The 21621-nt window shown below is 36.4% G+C and overlaps 1 protein-coding gene across 1 annotated transcript in view; it reads left to right on the forward strand.

The window, feature by feature from the left end:
- The first annotated feature begins 11657 nt into the window (after positions 1-11657).
- Positions 11658-21621, forward strand: part of EYS (eyes shut homolog) — a 286523-nt gene continuing 276559 nt past the window's right edge. The window contains exons 1-3 of the mRNA XM_062626098.1: positions 11658-11661; positions 13603-13793; positions 15440-15531. Of these exons, the coding sequence (XP_062482082.1) occupies positions 11658-11661; positions 13603-13793; positions 15440-15531 (287 nt within the window). The remainder of the gene's footprint in view (positions 11662-13602; positions 13794-15439; positions 15532-21621) is intronic.

Consider the following 21621-nt stretch of genomic DNA (forward strand, 5'->3'; position numbering starts at 1 on the left):
AGAAGGAGGTAAGATGGTGCTTTATATTCACCCTGTTTACAAAGATATTTTTTTAAATTTTCTAATTAGGAAATAAATATACAGACTGTTTTCAAATATTAGTGGTATTCACAGGACGTAGAAAATACACTGGCTTTACTCCTACTTAATATCATTTCAGCAATATAAACAATTACAGTCAGAAAATTGTGTAAAGGCTTCTAAGGAATAAGTATAAATTTGAAACAGTGATTCTTTGGTAACCAGCTTATTGATATTCAATTTTTATTTTAAAAGGAGGCAGGTATATTAAGAAGTTCATGACCTGATGTTATAGATTTCTGGCCCATTCAAACTCATAACAGTAAAGGGCCCTTCCTAAAGCAGACTGCAGTTCTAGTAGCCCTGCTACTTGTATGCCCAGAGATTTATAAAACCAAACAAAAACTCCAGCTGTTTTCTTGGGCAAGTCATTTTCCATATAGATACTAGTAATTCTCCAAATGAGCAACAGAAGATGATGGTCTGGGATCTTTCAGTAGTGGAAAAAGATGCCTTTGCAGAGTGGTCTTTCTATTCTTTTAGAAAGTTGCCTTGGGATGAGTGAACTTCCCACTTGTCATACTTCTCCATTGACTGAACAGGAAGAAAATTTGATATAAAGCTCCTTTCCAGTTTTTGTAAGGATAAATTAGATAACCCAGCCACTGCCTAAGTGATCCTTTTCATTGACACTAATTTTGAACTCATGTTGACCTTCAGAATGTGTCTCAAACATAAATAACTGTACATTTCCTCTCTTTTTTTGTCTTTGGCATTTGGTGCACTAGCAACATTTTTGTCTTTGGATCTATTCTAAATTTGATCAGTGTTTCCAGCTTCTGTTGTTGTCATCTTAACTTCTGAGCTCTGTTGGAAAAACTTCATATATAAATACATGCCTTTTTAACATACTAAAATATTGTCTATTTCACATGGGTTTTGCAGAAGCAAAAATTCTCATTCTTGCTACCTTAATTGTCTGTGTAATCTTGATAGCATACATCTTTACCTGTTTGCTTTTTTTTTCCCCTTCAAAACTAAAGGTACATTGGTAACTCACTTGTTTTGCAGTCCTGGTTGCTAGCTAGCTAGCATTTGTAAGCCATTTATCTTCCAGACATGTCCCCTCAGTCAGGTTTTAAGTTAGCGTCATGGTTTAAGCCCATTTAAACCATGACAGTTAGCTTTCTATTTAACTTTATATAATGACCAGAAATGGGAAACTTTTCACAAATTCTTGTCTACAGACCACAGTGTACTTTCTTCAGAGTCCAAACTTCATCAAAATCAAAAACACAAGAGCCAAGCACTATTAAAACATATATTTGCACATGTATAAACACAGGTATAACAATAAGAAGTTTCTCATTTTTCATTATACAGACAAATTCCATACATTATTTTGGAAGATGGCCTGTGTCTGAACACTAATATTTTCTTCATGATTCGTGCAAAATTTGTGCTACAGAAAATTTGTGTGAAAGCTTCCTTTTGCACTTTTAAGGGGAAATTATTCTGCAGTGCTTACACTAACACTCCAAATGTATAACTGAATTTTTCAGCACAGAAATTACTTTAAATTTATATTTTTAAATAAACTACCTAAGCAGCATTGTCATTCAGAATCTTCCCCATCCTTTGAGCTGCCAAGTTCCCATATTAAAAAGCTACCAAAGCAGAATTTTGCATTTCTATGTTGCAAGAGACTACAGCACATACAAAACAGGAAGGAAAGCAGCTGGGACTATTTATTATAATGTACATCTCTCAAGATATAATTTATGAACCATCTATTTTAGGGTTTGAGTTTTGTTTTTCTCCAGTAGCTTATGTGTCATAAAAGCTACCTACTAAATTTCCTAATCCTGTTTTTAATCAGAGTTTCATTTGTGTGTCCTTCAACATATTCACTGATTTTTATGTGGTGTAATGCTGGACTACTATGTTATTAATGATTCATTCCTTATTTATATTCTGAAATATTCACAGCAGCACGTTTCCATAGTACTTGATAGTATTAGCAGACCCTAGACCACTGTGATTGAGAAAGTGAAACGGAAAATTATATATTGTATGCATCTATGTTACGCCTCCTTTATTGGACATCATCAAGGAAGTTAATGAGTACTATTAAAATTCACTGAGGGTTGTTTTTCTTTTTTTGCTTTGAATGCATGTGGCTCTTCTTTAGTTAAGGGAGAATAAAATGCATACCAGTACACAAGACAGCCTGCAGGCTTCTAATAATTGACATAAGACGAAGGGAGTAGAAATAAGGTTTATCATGCTCTTAACTGATGGTTTAATATGTTTACATTACAAAGTACTTTGGGGGAAAGGAAAGCAGAGAGATGCAGGCAGCATGAATATAATACTATGTGTAAGATACTAGTTAAAAGAGGCAACTTCTCCAGAAGAAGTGAATCAAGGTGTTATTTCAGGCTCTGCTGTTAGGATCAATAGCATCAGCCTTATTTCTAAAAGACAGTTTGATAAGGTACTACTGTGCATCCTCTCCATGTCTGAAGGTGCAGCTCAGTTGAGATTGTTTCCTGGTTCCATATGTCCAGGATAAAGACAGATTCTGCAGCTGTTGTAATTTCTCACTAACAGGTTTACCACCACTGAGAGCTGGCATATGTAACCATGACCAAAACAAGCCACACTAGAGACATGCATTTGTCTGATTTAACTGCAACTCATTGGGCAAATATAGGCTTATGCAAAGCTGCAACTTCAGTAAATACAACATACTTACTTATAAATACAGAACAGATGAAACTTAGCTGTCCTTTTAGTCAATGTGCCATTAATAGGTAAAAATTACTAAAAATCATGAAGAACAAGTGCAGCTTATCTTACAATGCCGTCTTCCCACAGTATTTCATCAGTGACTGGGGAGAGATGGCTTTCAGAATGACCACACTTTTAATCTTATTACTTCACAAGAATTTTCCCAATAACCTTACACTGGCAAAAGCACACTCCTGAGAATACTTGTCAGCAAATCACCTAAATATCACCTCCCCCAGAGCAGTGTAGTGCTAAGTAATTCACACTAATTTCAGCTAAATCAGAATGTTGGATATGTGAAGATTTGGATCTGAAACAAGAATAAATTATTCACAGAGAGTTCCATTGTCCGGCTACACTAGTGTTATGGTTTAAGACCAGCTGGCAACCCAGAACCACGCAGCTTCTACCTCACTCCCCGCTGCCTCCCTTCCTCCCCCTGCTCCCAAAGGGATGGGTAGGAGAATCGAGAGAATGTAACTACCATGGCTTGAGATAAGAACAGTCCAGTAACTAAGGTATAACACAAACCACTGCTGCTACCACCAATAATCATAATGATAAGGGAAGTATCAAGGGGAGAGAATACAACCTCTCACCACACCCCCAGCTGATAATCAGCCCGACCCGAGGAGTGATCTAACCCTTTCGGGTAACTGCCCTCAGTTTTTATTCTGGGCATGACATGCTGTGGTATGGAATACCTCTTTGGTCAGTTTGGGTCAGGTGTCCCATCTCTGCTTCCTCCTGGCTTCCTCTCCTCCCTGGCAGAGCATGAGGCTCAGAAAGTCCTTGGGCAGAGTAAACATTACTGAGCAACAGCTGAAAACATCGGTGTTATCAGCGCTGTTCCCAGGCTGAAAGTCAAAAACACAGCACTGCACCAGCTTCTAAGAAGGAGAAAAATGACTGCTACTGCTGAACCCAGAACAACTAGATGCAGTACATGCATCCTCAACAAAATGTATGAAACCTCTACCAGTGAATTTGGCCAGATAGAAATATTGTTTTGCTCTGGATTTCACAAGAATTTTTTGTTTAGTTTTGTTTTCCAGTAAAAATTAATCTTACTTAAGTGTTTGATTTGGTATTGGGGGTTAATGAAGGAAGGATGATTACTGACCTATTTTTTCCTGCCTTATAGAATTAAAGATTATGTTTTCGATGTGCCGTTATTGCAGTGCATTGAAAGATTTTGATTATTTTTCCATAGGCATCTATATTATTTATTCCGAGTAACAGAGAGATAAATGCCTTCTGGAGTAACCTATAATACTATAAAGGACATTTTGAAGCCATACTATGTGCACTTCATGCTGTGACCATTGATACTGGATATAATCTTTAGAACAGTTAATAAGAAGTTAAAATTAGTTCAGTTTTGTTTGTTTGAAGTCTAGTTGTAAGAGACTGAAAATAGAAAGTTGGTTTATTACTAGAAGTGAAAAAGCTTTTCTTATGGATACACCTGCTTCTCTCCCAGTGACAGCTCTAATGCTTGCTAACCATGGGGGTTATCAACATGCAAGCAATGGCACTGTGCTTTGTGCTGGCTGTATGCCGGTTGCCAACAATTTGTAGAAAGTGCAGCAGAAGGGAAAGATTTTAGTGAGGCTTGTGAAGCTCTGCTGAGAGCAGGCCAAATTATCCCCAAGGGAAGACCTGCTCCTTAGTTCTGCTGTAATAGTACTTGCTCCTCTCTATGTCCCTTATGGTACATTTAAAAAGGAAAAAAACAACACAGGCTTTAGCTGAAACTGAACCACACACAGCTGGGGGTTTTCCTGTTGTTTTTTTATATATATATGGTTTTATATCTTCAGTGAAAAAATCTCTTCTACTCACCTGCTGATTGCAGTAAAACTTAGCACCTCTCTCCATTATCTGTACATTGTGGAGCTAGCACACATGTTGAAAAATCTCTTGTGTGACTGACTGATAGCAGTCACATAAGTCTCAGTTCATCTCGCTAAGCTAATATTGTAATCAATAGTCATGCAGTGTATTTTATGTTAAATTCCACAGCTGAATACTGTTTTAAGAAATATTTATACGTTAATGATAATAATAAAACCATTTCCTGCACTAATTACATTCCAGGTGCCTCCTATAATTTAAAAGAGTTACTGCTACAAGACTGCCCTCCTTTTCCCTCAGTTCAAGGAGAGGCTAAGACTTACCATCTTCTCAGTTCTTTGCAGTTGATATATGTATGAATAAATGTATTGGAATTACTATTTTTAAAGGTACAGTAATGGATTTATTTACTTTTTATGTGCACTTTTAAGAAAAAAATCAGATAACATCTGCTATTCCACTCTAATACATACATAAGCATATAGCATTCACTGCTGTTGCTGAATGTGTGAATTTTCTAGAAAAGGAATTGTGAGTATTTATTTGTAGACAGAAAAATACTTTTTCAACACATGAATGAGCAGAATATCAAATTAAAACAGAAATGCTTAAAATGCCAAGATTGTCATGCTCTTCTTCATCTGTAGGCATTTTAAGTAGTTTTAGTATTAGAATCCAACAGAATAAGTGCTTCACAGTTGTTACTACAATCCCATTCTAACAAACCTTTCACTTGGTTAAGCTGTATTGCATGTATCTTATCCTGACTTTTTCTCAATATCAGCAATTTTTCCATAATGTAGCACACTTGTATTTTCTGGTTGATTATTGTAGTTAATTTAGCTGTAGTGGTAGCAGGAGAATCATTTAGTATAACCCTCTTAGTGATAAATGCAGAGACAAAAAAAAGGTAAAGATTTCCCGGTGCATTGGGCCAGTTGACATGTCTTGAATAACAGTCTTCTGTAGTCTTGTTTTTAGAGAAGACATTTCTGTCAGTCTAATTTAAGCATCAATGGAATACACCAAAAGGTGTTTTGGCATGGGGCCATAGCAAGGGTTTGCTAAACACAGGAAACTGTATTATAGTGGGCCCTGATAGATGTCTGAGTGCAAAAGAGGCAGAGGGAATTTGACATCTGAAAGTAAGTAGGTAAAACTGGCAATTAAAGTGTTGCTCACAGGCAAGTAACAGCGGTAGAGAAAGGTCACATTGCAAGATCATGGTGCTGTTCAAATTCAGTATACGGAAGAGGAGTGGAGAAAACCAGAAATGTTAGATTAACTGCTAATAAATATGGAGCTTTAAGGTGTTGAAATACACATATATTACCTATATAAATAGCAAATAACTATTTCCAGAAATACAGTGTAGCTATAAATTTTCTGGCAAGGTAGAGCACAGCCACACCTTACCTGCAATAGGTAATACTGGAAAGATGCTGAATTAAAAGTGCTGACCTGACTGTCTGTAAATGGCCAACAATTCAGCTGTCAGAATGCAGGCATCAATGAAAATCAGAATGGAACTCAGAAGAAACTGAGAGCTTCATTTTAGGCATTTCAATTGAGTATCTATTGTCCTAAAATAATTTAAAAGTAATTCAGGAATTCTCAGCATTCATGAAGAAGGGTGCAGGTGTTAGAGCTCTCCAAGAGGAAAAAAATGTATACCTGATTTCCATTTAGTTTGAAATGGACTCATTTCAATTATACTTTGGAAAGATTCTTGGAGCACAAATGTTGCACTGGCACATACCATACGTCAGTGTGAGACATAGTCCACATTGCTGGGGTCAGTCCACCATTCCAATCCCTCCTTTCCACAGGGAAGCCTCCAGAACCTCTTTTTTTGTCACTTTTGAAAAGCAACAAAAATAGACCTATTTGCTGGTGCTCAGTGAGTTTTCTTTTATGTAAAAAATCTAGAATAGTTTAAAAGAAACTTTTTTCCTCTTTCCCAATATCTTTTAAAAAGTGTGTGGTCTATGTATTTTGTACAAAGAAATTTGATAAGTAATACCTATATATATCTATATCTCAATATATAGAAAAAAAATTACTGTGAATATAATTTCTTCTTATCCTTGGACATAAACAAGTTTCATGCCCATTTTCCCAACGGTATCCAAATACTGTAAATAATAAAGAAAGAAATTATTTACATTTTTTAAAGTGGATTTTACTTCCACTTCCCATAAGTTTATATTACAGAACGTTGCTACTTGTGTTATTAGAAATCTCTGAATTCCAATCTATCTATCTCTGTTGTTGTCTTGTCTTTTTTATGCCTCTCTTCTTTCTAAAGATCTGTGCTGTGTGTGCATATGTATCTTTGGTGAAAAAAATGAAATAAAACCTTTCATGTGTTGTTGGTTTTTTTTGTTGTTGTTGTTGTTTCCAACTGTATTTTATAACTCTTGAACAGAATGGAGGGGAGAAGTGAAAATTAATAGAAAATGCAGCCAATTATCTCCTTTATGGAGTGAGCAGGGAGACTAAGTGCCAATCTCATTACCAACAGTATTGAAGATTGACTTTTGAATGTGAAGGAGTTAAGAATCAAAACATGCATCAACAAATATGATTGATGCATGTGTGAGGAAAGGAAAGATACACAGTAATGGCAGCAAAAGGGAAGGAGTTTTCTGGGATCTGATTTTCCAACCCTTTAAAGCAGATGAATTGTATGTAGGTGTTTGTATATGTGTGTATGCATATGTTTAGGCTAGAAGTGTAGACACTGTGAATTATAGGAGCTCTAAAACAGCTGTGTTTTTCCTTCAGAAGAATTTTGCAGTCTACTCAAATCTGTAGCTCTGTGTAAGCATAACAAAGGAACAGTAAAGAGGGTTTATTCATAACTCTTGTTTTTCTTTGCTTGAAAGCTGCTGGTGGGCTGCACTGGCAACAGTTATGGATGTTAACCACATTTTATTGTTGTCTAGCAAGCCACATTAGAAAACATTTCAACTTTGAGAGAAAAACACAACTACAATTCTCTGCTAGTCATGCAGCACAGACTGACAGCATAAAACATAGGTTCACTGTAAGCGTGGGTATGTTATGTGAAACCAAAGGTGAGGCATATCACAGTGAGATAACATTGCACCTCAAAATAGAAATAATAGTTGAAGACCATTGTTCTGATCTGTCTTCAAGGTGTTTCAGCTGGGAAGACTAAATAAAACATACCAAAGAACATGAGACACTTTTGAAAATACACTAAAACCTTTTAAGTGCTGATTACAAGTATGAAGTATGTTGCTGTATTAACGGGACTAAAGAATAAAACTTACAGATTATTTTGCTGTGGCTGTCCTCCAGGACTTGCTGGAATGATTGATCTTATTTTAGAATGCAAAAGAGAATGATTGACGTGACTCATTAAAACCTCAAAGAAATGCAGCTTTTGGAGATAAAACACAGAAAATTAAGGAACATGAAAGCTAAGGTACTTTCAGCATATTTTCAGTAAAGAAGAAACACTCCTACATGCGTAGACCACCTGAGCCAGGAGGCTGCTGCAAAATCCCCAGATCCTGGCCCTTCCAGGCAGCAAGCTTCCAGAGACATCAGTTTGGACTAGTGGATTGGTGCTTCCATACCCCACAAAAGGGAGTCCAGGAATGGTCCCACTTACCTTTGTTCCCTTCTGCGGACATAAGCTCTAGGTTGAACTGGCCCTGAGCGGACTCCTAAAATACCGTGTTTGCCTTCAGAAGTGCCCTGGGCAGTTTCTGTTGACCAAAGGTCACAAGATTGCAGTCTCCCCCATCTCAAGAGCCAGGCAGCCCCTTCATGGGGCCATGGCCTCTGGCTGTGCCTGCTCCCTTTCTTTGGGTAGCTCAGCTTCCTTCAAGCACACATTTCTGCAAACACCCTTGTCTTCTCTGATGGTGGGAAACCCATCTTTCCCTGCAGTTCCCTCACCTAACAACACAGTGGTGGAGCCAGAGCATGCTGAGAGACCCAGCTGCAAGCAGCAGCAAGGAGTCACAAGGGAGTCATTGGTGTGGCCATTGGAGGGGCCCAGCACTGGGTGTCCCAGATTTTGGTGTCCCAGCCAGGCTTATGGGAGGTGGTAAGCTGGGGTGAATACTCAGTGTGAGGAAGCCATAGTATTGTTTATGGTATGAGCTTACAGGCTGTCCCAGTAAAAGCATTGTATCTCGCATGCTCTTCGCATGAGCCTGGTCTGTGGCAGCAATTGGAAGTCAGTAGTCGGGCTGGAAGAGTCTGTAGCCAGCCCAGTGAAGCAGTCCTTGTTCTGACCTTTTCATTTTGCTTTTCTAAAACTATTTTGTCGTTTGGCATTCCCTAGTCTTAAACATAACTTTCTTATGACCATAGTTTTGTACTATTGTAAGAGATCTGTTCCTTCTTTCTAAAAAAATGAATAAAATTTCCAAACAGCAAATTAATTGTTCATATCTTCCCACAGCAATGATGCCTTCTCTTTGAGTTTTGTGGTGTATTGTTAATTAAAAGAATAGCAAATGATGTAAAAGATGTGTCCATAAAAGAGAAATGATAGCTCAAACAGGAGTGTTTTGTTCTAAGGTGTAATGTAACAAAAAAGAAAAAAAGCAGATAAAAGTAGTATTATAATATTCTCTGTGCTTGAATCCATGCAAACTGCAGGGTATGTGTTAGAAATATCAAGGTACAGAAGCTCCATCATCCACAGGAACATATGCTCACAAGCATATTAAAAGGTTTTTGTTGTCTCTACCTGCCTTTAAAAAACAACACTTTCAGTTGCCTAGCTCTCAAGAAGTTTTACATTTGAAGGCCTCCATTCTGAAGCAGTTGCAGCTGAAGCTCATTGGAACAGAGGAAAACTGGTAGGTATTGGCAAGAGTTAATGAAGCTTTGCCAGTCAGCTGGGTTGCAGACCTGCCTGAGTATTTGCTTACTGTTACAGCTAGGTCTCAAAACTTTTAACGTTCTGACATTAAAATAAATTCATGTAAACAGAAAAACAAGGAGAGCTGTATGTACACAGTGGAGCGAGCTACAGCTGAAAGGATTTTGTAGGCCAAAGGGCTTTCCTGTTTCTTAGGAAAGTGAGTGTTAGACATTCAGAGTGAAAGATAAAATACAACTTCAACTTTTTTATTCTTTTCTTTCTGAAGGCTTGGGTGATGATGAATACTCTGCACTAGGACAAATAGCAATCTAGGAAGCCAACTCTAGAGGTCAAATGAAAAAGCTACATGTAAGAGTAGTAAAAGGATTATAAGCAAAGCTTATGTTCTATAAAAAGAGACTTTACTGTTAATAACAATGTGAGAATCTGTATGGATAAAGCCACAGCACTGAGTTTTGTTAATAGCTTTTGTGGTAAGGTATGTAGCTATTTGTGATTCAAGCAGCATGTTTTCATGGTTTCACAAAAACCTAGAGTCTGCTAAATATTCCTCAGTGCTTTCTCTCATTAGCTCTTTCCATATTTATGGACACAGAGCAATTGCAGCAATTTTGCTGCAGCTGATTCTTTTAAAAACCTTTCTGCTTAGCACCACGAATATATTTCCTATAAGAAGCCAAATTGGTCTCAAATCCATAGAATAATGGAGTGTGCTGTCTTGCAAGGCAGCATCATTATCATCATAGGAAGATAAAAAGATATGGATGTTAGCAACAATAAAGTGCATTTATTGACTGCAGTGCTCCGTGTACAGATTGCAGTTATACATAGAAAGCTAAATGTAGATGCCACCAGCTTTTTCTTTTTTGTTCTTTCTTGAAATTTAGTAGATAAACCAGTCTGCCCTCAGTTACCAGTCAGAGTCTCAAGAACCATGGATAAACCTCTTTGTTTCCCCACTCACTTTTTTTTCCTCCTCTCAATTACAGATTTTATTCTTGTAGTGAGATCTAGGGGCTCAAATGCCTTATGTTGGCAAAACACCAAAGAACTGACATAATTTTGACGTATTCTCACATGTGTAGGTAATTGTATGCAGAACAATGCAAAAAAAAACCGAACAAACCAAACCAAAACACCAATGCAAAAGAAAAAACCCTCCAAAGATCTGAGAATTTACAGAAGGAATCAGAGTTTCAGGAAAAAAAAGTTCCATGAAACTTGTCTGTCTTTCAGCCAAGCTGATCTCCTAAGTGGAGTCAACAAAAAGAGGTGGTTAGATACCAGTGTCTCAGGAGTGTGGAGAAAACTGAATGGTTCTGTAGAAGAAGCAAAAACCATGCGCAGGGGCAACTTGGGGCAAATGGAATAAGGGAAGGACTTAGAGCTCAGTGGTGAGCTCAGGAAGAAAAACAAGGGTTAGGGATTGGAGGTAATCCTCTAAAGCAGTGTCTGCCCTTTCTTAGAGAAATTGCCCTGTCAATAAAATGGAAGAAGTTCTCTGTGCAATTTTGTGGTTTTTGTTTCGAGTTTTCTGAAATTTATACGTATAGGCTTATATTTTAAAGCAGAGTTATTAATGATTAAATACACATAAAATTATACTGTCATCTTTTTTAAATCAGTAGTCATTGATTGGCATTGCTTGAAATTTTTTGTTTTCTTACATGTATATGTGCATATATCACTGTTTTTTTGCTGTTTCTTGTCTCTTCTGGAGAACTTGTTAGAAGAGATTTGTTTGGGATTTGACCACAGTGACTCTGACTTTGTAAATAGTTTTTTGAAAAGATATGAAAGGATAAAATTCAGCATAGTCTTACAGTGATATATTGGAGTGCAATTTATGTAGGAGTTTGCAATTTATCCCAGTATCATTGATGTTCAGAATTTAAGCATATGTAGTAATGTACTTGCTACTGGAGTTGGTGTCAGAACAGATTAAAGTTTTGCATATTTTTGGAAAGTAGAAACAGATCTGTGACCTTCAAAGATACTCAGAGTCCCTGTATAGATGATTCAGTGAAATTTGAGCCAAACGAAATGGAATTCTTCACTTACGTGTTGTGCATTGTATCAAGACCCATATTGTAGCACTGGCTTTTTTAACAAGATGGGTGAGTTGTTAATGTTTTTTTTTAAATTTTCATCAGTCTCATAAAGTTGATTAAACAAATAATTGTACACCGAGTGATTCTTCAAGTGAGACTAAAGCATATTTCTACTTGCGCAAAAATCAAAACACTATAGCTGTGCTAAAATGAAACAACTAAGCCCCTCATTTTACGTTTTTGCAAGGCAATACACGTTTTTAATTCCTTATGAGTAGATAAATGTACTGATCTGAGGCTCAGTTTAAACATTAGCAAGTAAAAATACCTAAGAAGTGCATGACTGCATTTGTGTGTGAATGAGTACCCATGCTGTCCTGGCTTCAGCTGGGATGATAGCTGGTATAATGTTGTGTTTTGAATTTAGTATGAAAATAATGCTGATAACACAGAGATGTTTTAGTTATTGCTAAGTAGTGTTTATACTAACTCAAGGACTTTTCAGCCTCTCATGCACTGCCAGGGAGAAGACTGGAGGGGTATAAGAAATACTGTTAATAATTCAGAGGTGTTTAAATTACTGCTGGGCACTGCTTACACAGAGTCAAGGGCTTTTCTGCCTCTCACCCCACCCCACCCGTGAGTAGGCTGGGGGTACACAAAAGGTTGGGAGATGTCACACCCGGGACAGCTGATCCCAACTGACCAAAGGGCTATTCCATATACCAAATGACATCATGCTCAGCATATAAATTCAGGGGAGTTGGCTGGGAGGGGCTGGTTGTTGCTGAGGGTCTGGCTGGGCATTGATTAGCAAGTATTGAACGATTGCATTGTGCATCACTTGTTTTGTATATTTTAATTTTATTATTATTGTTATTATTATTTTCTTCCTTTTCTCTCCCATACAACTGTCTTTAACTCAACCTGCAAGTTTTCTCACTTTTGCTCTACTAATTCTCTTCCCCAGCCCTCTGGAGACAGGGGCAGTGAGTGACTGTCTGTGTGGTGCTTAGTCACTGCCCTGGATTAAACCACAACATGTGTATGTTGAATGTTCTTCTGTAAAACCACGCCTTGTGGAAGAGAAAGAAGAGAATGGAAAGGGAAAGAAGAGGAAGGACCAAACAAAGGAAGGGCAGGAAAAGGAAAATAAAAAGGAGAGGGAGGGAGACATATATAGAGAGAAAGAGAAACAAAATGAAGAAAAGAGAAATTAAGAAAAAAGAAAAAAATACCTAGAAAAAATAAAAAGGAAGGAAAAAAGGAATGAAGGAGTAGAGATGATAAAGAAGAGGGGAAAGGAAAGGAGAGCTGAGAGAAAAAGATGGGAGAAAAGCCCCTTTAATTGTGTCCCTCTATCATCTGATGTGCTTGCAGCCATGTATTCACATACATTTTTCATTAAGTAAGAGCTGCATCTTACTTTGCAAGGTATAGCGCAGGGTGCTGGAGGTTAAGAAGCATCTAGATAGACAAGCTAGATGTAGTCAGAAGGCAAATTTTTAGCTTTCATTCTAACATGGGGTTTATTGTTTTAGACAGAAATAGTTGACATATTTGATTGAGATGTCAATTTCATCACTAGGTTTTGGAACGTCCTCCTCCCTTTACATACTGTGTGGTTTCTGCAAAGACTTCAAACTTTCTCATTCTTGCATCAAAACCTGTGAATGCCTAACTTTTAAAAGACTATTCTTGCCTTATGGGGAGCCAAAGCTTCTAGATAAGTAGCAGGTGCTATTGTCTTAATTTCCTTTTCTTTCAGGCATTGATCTTAGTTGCCTGCTTAATATAATTTGACCTAAGGCTATATGACTAGTTTTATAAACTCTCAGTGTTAAGTCTTTGACAGAAGAAAACTAATATAAATTTTCAGAATCAAGTCTGCCTCCTTGACAGATGTAAAAGAGCATCCTATATCTGTGCTACCATTAGCATAATAAGAAAGCAGCGGATGAAGAAGAAAAATGTGTTTGTATTCTTATATCAAAATTCTATTTACAGATTTTAATTATGCTCACTACTATGGTAATTCTTACCTGGAATTTAAAGGCTTGCATTTGAACATACAAAACTTCATCCGCTTGGAATTTAAAACGTACAATCCACATGGACTCCTCCTGTATACTGAAGAGAGCCCAGAAACAACAGGACATTTTTTAATTCAGCTTTTCATCAAACATGGCAACTTACAGGTAAGGCATCTCCCACTGAAGGAGAATTAAAGCTAGGATCTGTAAAAATGTTTTTTTTTCCTGTTTCCTACTGTAGAAGATGGTAGAGCTAAAGAGAGTCTTGACATTCTTTAGTATTTTAAGGAAAATAGCCATCAAACTTGCTATCTATTACAAGAAATTCATGGCTAATATTATTAATATATCTCACAAGATGTGGTGCTGGAGGAAAATTGAATAGTGATTGTAATTGGAATGTGTCATATAAAAAGTACACATTAAAAGACAAAAAAAAAGAAGGTAGACTTTGTCTTCACAACCAGTATGAATTAAGGTATTTTATTTAGTATCTGAAGCTTAAGCTGACTGAACCTCCTCATGTGCAAGTTCATTAAAATTGTTATAAGGGAAGCTGTGGAACTGAGTTAATTGTCATAAGAAAATTTACTCTAAAAGGGAATAGAGTGTATTTGTTACCATGTGGCTCTGACTAGAAAACTTTTATTTCAGCTATCATGTTAGTACACAGTTTCACAGGATCACAAAAAGTCCCCAAACATTTGCTTGGTTTTAATAGACACACTGAATAGGAATACATTTATTTACAAGCTTTAAGGAATCAAGCCTACTAAAAGAGAAGCTACTTTTCTTATAACGGATCTTCCATTGTCCTGTTAAAAATTTCTGAAAGTTTTGCTGCAATTATATTCTTCTCTAAAAGCCATGAAACGACTGTTAAGAACACCATATTTTAGTTATATTTGCCTTCATGTTTAAAGAGCATGATTGTACTAAAACGGTATATAAATTGCAGATAAACAGTAGGAGAAAAAGCTTTTATTTTATTATATTCTGATTTGCTGTGTTTTATTATGCTTTGACTATCTATTTTGACTAATCTCATTTATTCACAACAAATGGGATTAATCAGGGGCAGGACGTTATCCAAGCTTTAGAAAATGTTGATGGCTTTAGGTCCATCTTACTTGTATTCATGGTAAAGTAATGATGCAGAAAAATATTTTTCTAACATATCATTAGCACCATAAAATATGAAAGTACTTTAATTGACAAAAATCCATTCAGAGATCCCAGTGTGCCATGTTAAAACTAATTGAATTCACTTAATCATTCACAAAGCTGGTCAACTAAATGTAGATTTAAAGCCCTATGAATAAATGGTTCTAAGCTTACAATCAAGCTACAATTACAAGTAGACAAACCATGAAATCAAGTGCTTGTTCACATTAATATAGGAAATTAAATGGTGTTCCAAAATGCTCATGTCTCCATGCTACATTACATGTTTGAAAGTGTAAGGAGACCATAAAATGGTAAGTGAAATCCACCCATGGCCAACGTTAATTTCAGCTGGGTTGCAGATGGTCAACTTCTTTGCAAATCAGGCCTGTAATATGTGATTGTACAAATACACATAGATTGGAGAATTTTCATGCAGGCTAGGAAGCATATATGTGTGCTTGTATATGTTTGGTGCAATAGACTTCCTGATCCAGATCTTTAACCAAACATGATTTTTACTGAATGCACATTTCATCCTTTGGGGTTTTATGAAGCCATTTGTTATTTTTAAATTCAAGTTTTGAGGTCTGTAGCTCTTTAATTACTAGAAATTATATAATAAAAGTGTTTTTCCCACTCTCTAGTACCAGTTTTTATGTGGTGAAGCTGCAAAAGTCAAAAACATCACTACTACTACTAGAGTGGATGATGGACACTGGTATGAAGTGCAAATTAGGTAAGTTTTTCTATCTTACTGTTGTCTGTGTTTCTAATTGCTTCAAAGATCTTCTAAGTTGCATAGTTAGTAAATTCCAGTGATAATGTATCTCATTAACTAGGAGTGATACCTGAACATGTGCAGTAAAATCATGTTATGACAGCGTGGACTACAACCCATACTTGGAAAGAATGTTTAAATCTGTAATACAGTTGGACAATGCTCATCACATCACTGATATGCTTAATGGAAATAAATTTATTCTCACTGCAATCATGTACCATAGCAAATATAAACATTCTCTCAGGGAAGCTACTGTACAGTAAGTCCAGGATAGGTGAAATATATGAATTTCTGTTAATGAGAGTGTAACTAACAGAAAAACCTTGGAAAATATATAAGCAGAAGCAGCACCATGAGTTTGCTGCCGCTGACTTGTAACTCATAAGAGGATATATTACTCCTGCAAAGGTAACAATACTTGCAACTGAAGGAGCATAAAAAGAAAGGAAGAAATGAGGTAGGTAGTAGGTTTTTGTATTGTGCCTTGCTCAGATGTGGCAGTGAGAAGGACCACAGCTTGTTGCTGCATTTCAGCTGTCATCATTGTTATTTTGTTTTTTTTTTTCTAGCATGGTAAACTAGGCTCAAGCTCCAAACCACACAGTGAGTGCAAACTAATACAAGGAACAAAAGTCAATAATTCACAGCAGTTGTGCTTATTACCCAAAAAGTAAACAACATAAAACCAAACCTTGCTAATGGAAGCTAAAAGCAAGCATAAGCTCCTCTCTGACCAAGAAGGAATAGAAGACATCTCTGTGACACTATGAAAGTGTCTAGAATCTTAAATAACATGTGCAGTTCTGTTTATTTCTCTGGTTTTGACACCCTCTCAATATCAAAATGGAGAAAGTGTGATAGGAACTTTATTTCGAGAGGAGATGCAGGGATGATAAAGGCATTAAGCAGCTTCTAAATAATGACTAAACAACCAGGGGACTCTGCAAGTCCATTAAAAATGACTGTGGGAGAATACCAAATTCTCTGAAATCACAAATGACACAGTGGAAGTGTATAAGGACTGGAGACATAAAATTTTTAGTGTGTTAGCTAGTTTAATCTATTACAATCGTATTGTTACTCCTTTGGTGTTAATTTTAAGGAAGATTTAAGATACTGAAAATAACAAATGAATGAATACCAGAACCCTAAATACTGTAGGAGCCTTTGAGAAAAACAACCTTTCCTTAGTGCCAAAGCATGAAAACTCCCATGTCATTGACATTGCTCAGGTAGCACTAGCTACCATGATGTGAGTATTATGCATTTTGCCCCAACTCTACTGAGCAGAAAATAACTTCAATCCGTAAATCACCCTATGGCAATAGCTGGAAAGAAAGCCAGCCCAATTTCTATTTCTGGTGTTCCATTTGAGCCTAAAAAGGAAGGAAGAAAAAAGTATCTTCTTTCATTTGCAGAGAATGGAAATTATTTCAAGACAGCTCAGGTAAGATGAGCCACACTGATTTTTGCTGTTAAAAGAGAAGAAATGTGTACTATTTCTGGGATTCAGGCTAATTAGTAAGCAATTATTAATTAATCACTCTACTCACTTTAGTAGACTGGAAATGGTTTTGGACATTGTTTTAGGATGACACTATGCAGACACTACCAAGTTGGGCAAGAGTGTTGATCTGCTTGAAAGTAGGAAGGCTCTACAGAGGGATCTGAACAGGCTGTTGATGGGCCAAGACCAATTGCATGAGGTTCAACAAGGCTTAGTGCTGGGTCCTGCATTTGGGCCACAAACTCATGCAATGTTATAGGATGGGGAAGAGTGGCTGGAAAGCTGCTGGTGGAAAGGGACCTGGGGGTGTTGATCAACAGCTGGCTGAATATGAGCTGTCAGTGTGCCCAGGTGAAAAAGAAGGCCAATAGCATCCTGGCCTGTATCAGAAATAGCGTAGCCAGCAGGCAGGGCAGTGATCATCCCCCTGTACTGGGCACCGGTGAGGCTGCAACTCAAATCCTGTGTTCAGTTCTGGGCCCCTCACTACAAGAAAGACATTGAGGTGCTGGAGCAGTTACAAAGAAGGGCAACAAAGCTGGTGAAAGGTCAAGAGCATAAGTCTTATGGGGGCTGTTTGAGGGAACTGGGATTATTTAGCCTGGACAGAAGGAGGCTCAGGAGAGACCTCATCACTCTCTACAACTGCCTGAAAAGAGGTTATAGTGAGGTGGATATCAGTCTCTTCTCCCAAGTAACAAACAATAAAACAAGAGAAAATGGTCTCAAGTTGTGCCAGGAGAGGTTTAGGTTGGATATTAGGGAAAACTTCTTCACTGAAAAGGCTGTGAAGCATTGGAACAGGCTACCCAGGGAAGTAGCTGCTGCCATTCCTGGAGGCATTTGAAAGACATATATATGCAGTGCTTGGTTTAGTGGTGGATTTAGTAGTGGTTTGGTTTAGTGGTGGATTTGGCAGTGCTAGGTTAATTATTGGACTCGATGACCTTAAAGGTCTTTTCCAACATAAATGATTTGATGCTTCTAAGATTTAAAGTCTTAATGGCACAGATGTCAGAAGGATTTTGTTAAAGTTGCTTCTTATTTTAATTTTGTGCATCTTCACATGTGCTTAATTAAGAAGATGTATACATTGCATGGAAAAGTATAACTTCTGCTTTACATTTTTTTTCTTTATTAATAAATATATTTTGACAATTATATTTTATAAAGTTACTCTTGAACTATGTCTATTTCTTGGGTTATGAGCATTTAATTTAATCAACTGTAGTATAATATGGCATAGTGAAACTTAAAAATTGCTGTAGCTTACTCAACAGCCGTCTACAGTTTTACAAAGTTTGTTTTATTTTCTCAGAACTGGTTTCCAGTAAGATAAGTTTTGAACAATGTTATCTGGGATGTTGGTGCAGAATGGGTATGTAAGAGCTACTAGATATTTTAACATAGTGGGTATGCATAGTGTGGGATTTTCTTTGTTCTGCAGAAGTGAAGTATTATGAACAGACAAGATGGGTGATGAAAAAAAAACAATATTGTACTAGTTTGTTGAAAGAAAATGCTCATTTTCTTTGCTTAAAGTATTCTTAGTTCTTTGGAGTGCTTTTGACCTTTCCCTGCAATGGAAAGATTTTTGTCTTTCAGATTTACTAACAGCAGTGCACTTCAGCAACTGAATATAAGCCATATGCAAAAAATATACTGCCTCTACAATATTGTATTAAATGAAAGAAATAGACTTAAGAGTATGAGTGCTGTGTAATACAAGTTTGAATACAGTAAAAATTAGGGAGTGATAACATCTTCCTTTTCTGCTTACAGTGGTATATTTTTCTGCTTCCTTTATCCCACAGAAATCATTCCTGGTGTGAATTAAAGAAATTTCACACCTTTTAATGTTTGCAAATAAACGTGCATATTACTGTCAGACACTGCACTGTATCCAGTTCTTATAGTTCACCAGAATGCTCAGGCTGAAAGTAAAATGGCAGCATTGCTGAAGTACAGCAATGTGATGATGGAATATTGTGGCTATAACAATTATAACAATTTAATAAAATTGAATATACTAAGAGGTCTGGATTTGCATCAAAATCTGAGATAAATCGATAATTTTGGATAGGATATAACTTTTTGTCTCAGATTAGTTTTCTAGCACCGGCTGCTAAAAACAACACATTGTCAAGGTTTGTCTCAGAGTAATAGCTAAGAATTCTGGGTTATGTGCAGGCTTGTACAGTTGTTTGCTAAGTCTAGCTATTAATGAAAATCATTGCAGCTGTTTCAGATTTCTGACTGTATCATTTTGAATTTCTTAAGAATCTTTCCAGGGAAGTGAAACAGCAAAAGTGTAAAACAGGTATGGACAATATCACCCAGGGATTAGAGTTCTGTAGGTTATTATGAAGGAAAGGAATTTGTGAAGTTTACATGTTTGGGATGCTCTACCACAATATTCTTATCGCAGCCCTTATAAAACCACCTTCTTTAGTTGCTTTAAGATTTATCTTTTTTGATCTTTGTCATCAAAACAAGTTGATAAAATAGCATGTATTGCAGAAACAGGCCAATCTGTAGCAGAGGTGTTAGAAATTTATCCCTTTTTTTGATTCATTATGCTTCATTTCAACAATTATTTCAGTACTGATGATAATAGTCTCCTTGATTAAAGAGCATTTTTTATTTTATTTTTAATCTCAGATCACAACTGTTGATTTATTTAGCAAATCGATCATATATAAATTGATTGTGCAGTAGATGTCACAAATGCAACTTGTTTCTTTAAAAATGAGTCTATCCCCTTTGACCTTTTTTAATCGACTGTGAGCATTAAGATTACAAAACTGGTATAGATTCTCCATCAGTCTGGAGAACAGCTGCAAAATGTGACAGTTTTCGTTTTTAAGGAGTGCATTATTCTTCTCCTTTAACTCCTAATATCTGTGATTTGAGGTTTGCATTAGTTAACTATAGGACATTTGACGATTGATTGTCTTGGGTTTGTAGATGTTTTCTGATTCCTGTAGTCAGAAAAAGATCCTTCTAATCATGTCATAATGCACCATACGCTCACTCTGGAGCTTGTATATTGCTTGGTTTTGATAGCTTTTAATGAAGGCTTGAGATAATCTATGTGGTAGAAAATATGCTGTATTTATTATCCTTCAGAATATACTACAAAACTTATATTTTCCTTATGGTTTACAGGCAGGTAAGATAAGCAGATCATAGATAAAAAGACTAGAAAAAAGTGCAGATGCTTTTCTGTTTTGTGCTTTGGGGCTTTTTTTTTATTCATTTTATTTTAAATTCCTATTTTTATGTAATTGCAGAGGTGCTAAACGTTGGCCTTCATTTTTAATGTAACAGCATATAGATGAAGTCATCCGTTGTTTCATGCACTGTGTAAATGCCATGTAGTCTACTTAATAAAAATATGCTTAATGGACCATCTTCCCAAAAACCAGTGTAAACTACAAGAAATTAATAGCAATGGATGCTGCTTAATTAGAGAAGTGTATTCAATATTTATAAAATGCAGTAAGAAGTGTATTCTTGATAGAAGATAGTTTCATGCTGTTTTCATCTTCTAGGCCTCTCCCAAGGAAGCTCACTGCAGAGAGGCAAAGTCAATGAAAGCAAACGGATTTAAGAATATAGTTTAGATGAACATTTTTGAAATAATGATCCTACTATCGAAACCGGGATTTGTAAAGTAGAAAATAGGAATGAGTTGATCATGAAGCATAAAGAAAATTGAAAGGATTCTTTTTTTGGTTTAGTTTGGAGGTTTTGGACAGAGATAAAGAAATTTATGTTAAAATATTTATGGTGACTATCACACAGATGAAGAGGCAGGAGTGGAGAATATCCCCTAAAAAAAGAGTATTCTGGCATACATCCGTAAGGAAAAAGAGACTGACTTTGCAATGGGAAAGAGTGGCTGTTAGCACAAGTTTCTCAAAAGGTGCAAAACTAATTTCTAGGTCCTAAAGATGTCTGTTACACAGTGACACTATTACTGACCACTAGCAGTGCGTGACAGTGCTACAGAAATGGCAATGCTGGATTGAAGCAAGAGAATCAGAGGTGATTCTGATTTATGAACTGTGAGATTAAAACCAAATATGAATCAAAAACACTAAATAGACAAAGTTTTAAAATCTTGCTAGTCAGAATATATCTTCATATATTTTGCAATTCATTCTACTAACTTGAGCAGTACATTTAGAGAGAATTAATTTGTTTTTAATCCTTTCACAGATATGTAGAAGGGGAGTTGGACTAATAACATTCCCTCCTGTGACTAATTTTATTACTTTATCTCATAAATACTTGATTTAAATGTAGCTTAATCTGGCTTTCTATTTAGAGGTCAAGTGTTCAAAATAAATGGCGGTGCTTCTTAAGAATAAATGTTCAATCAATAATGGTTTTAAGATTATACTTTTTTTTTTGTCCAAGATCTTAATCATCCCTTTTTAATGACTTAGAGCACTATGGAAATAATGATTTTGTGAATGGTAGAAAAAGATAGTAGTGCAAATACAAATACAGCATCTCAATAAAAAAAATCT

This window comes from Pezoporus occidentalis, unplaced genomic scaffold (genome assembly GCF_034315485.1).
Source record: "Pezoporus occidentalis ecotype Australia unplaced genomic scaffold, CSIRO_AGI_Poc_V1 ctg29, whole genome shotgun sequence".
In the NCBI taxonomy this organism is placed as follows: Eukaryota; Metazoa; Chordata; class Aves; order Psittaciformes; family Psittacidae; genus Pezoporus; species Pezoporus occidentalis.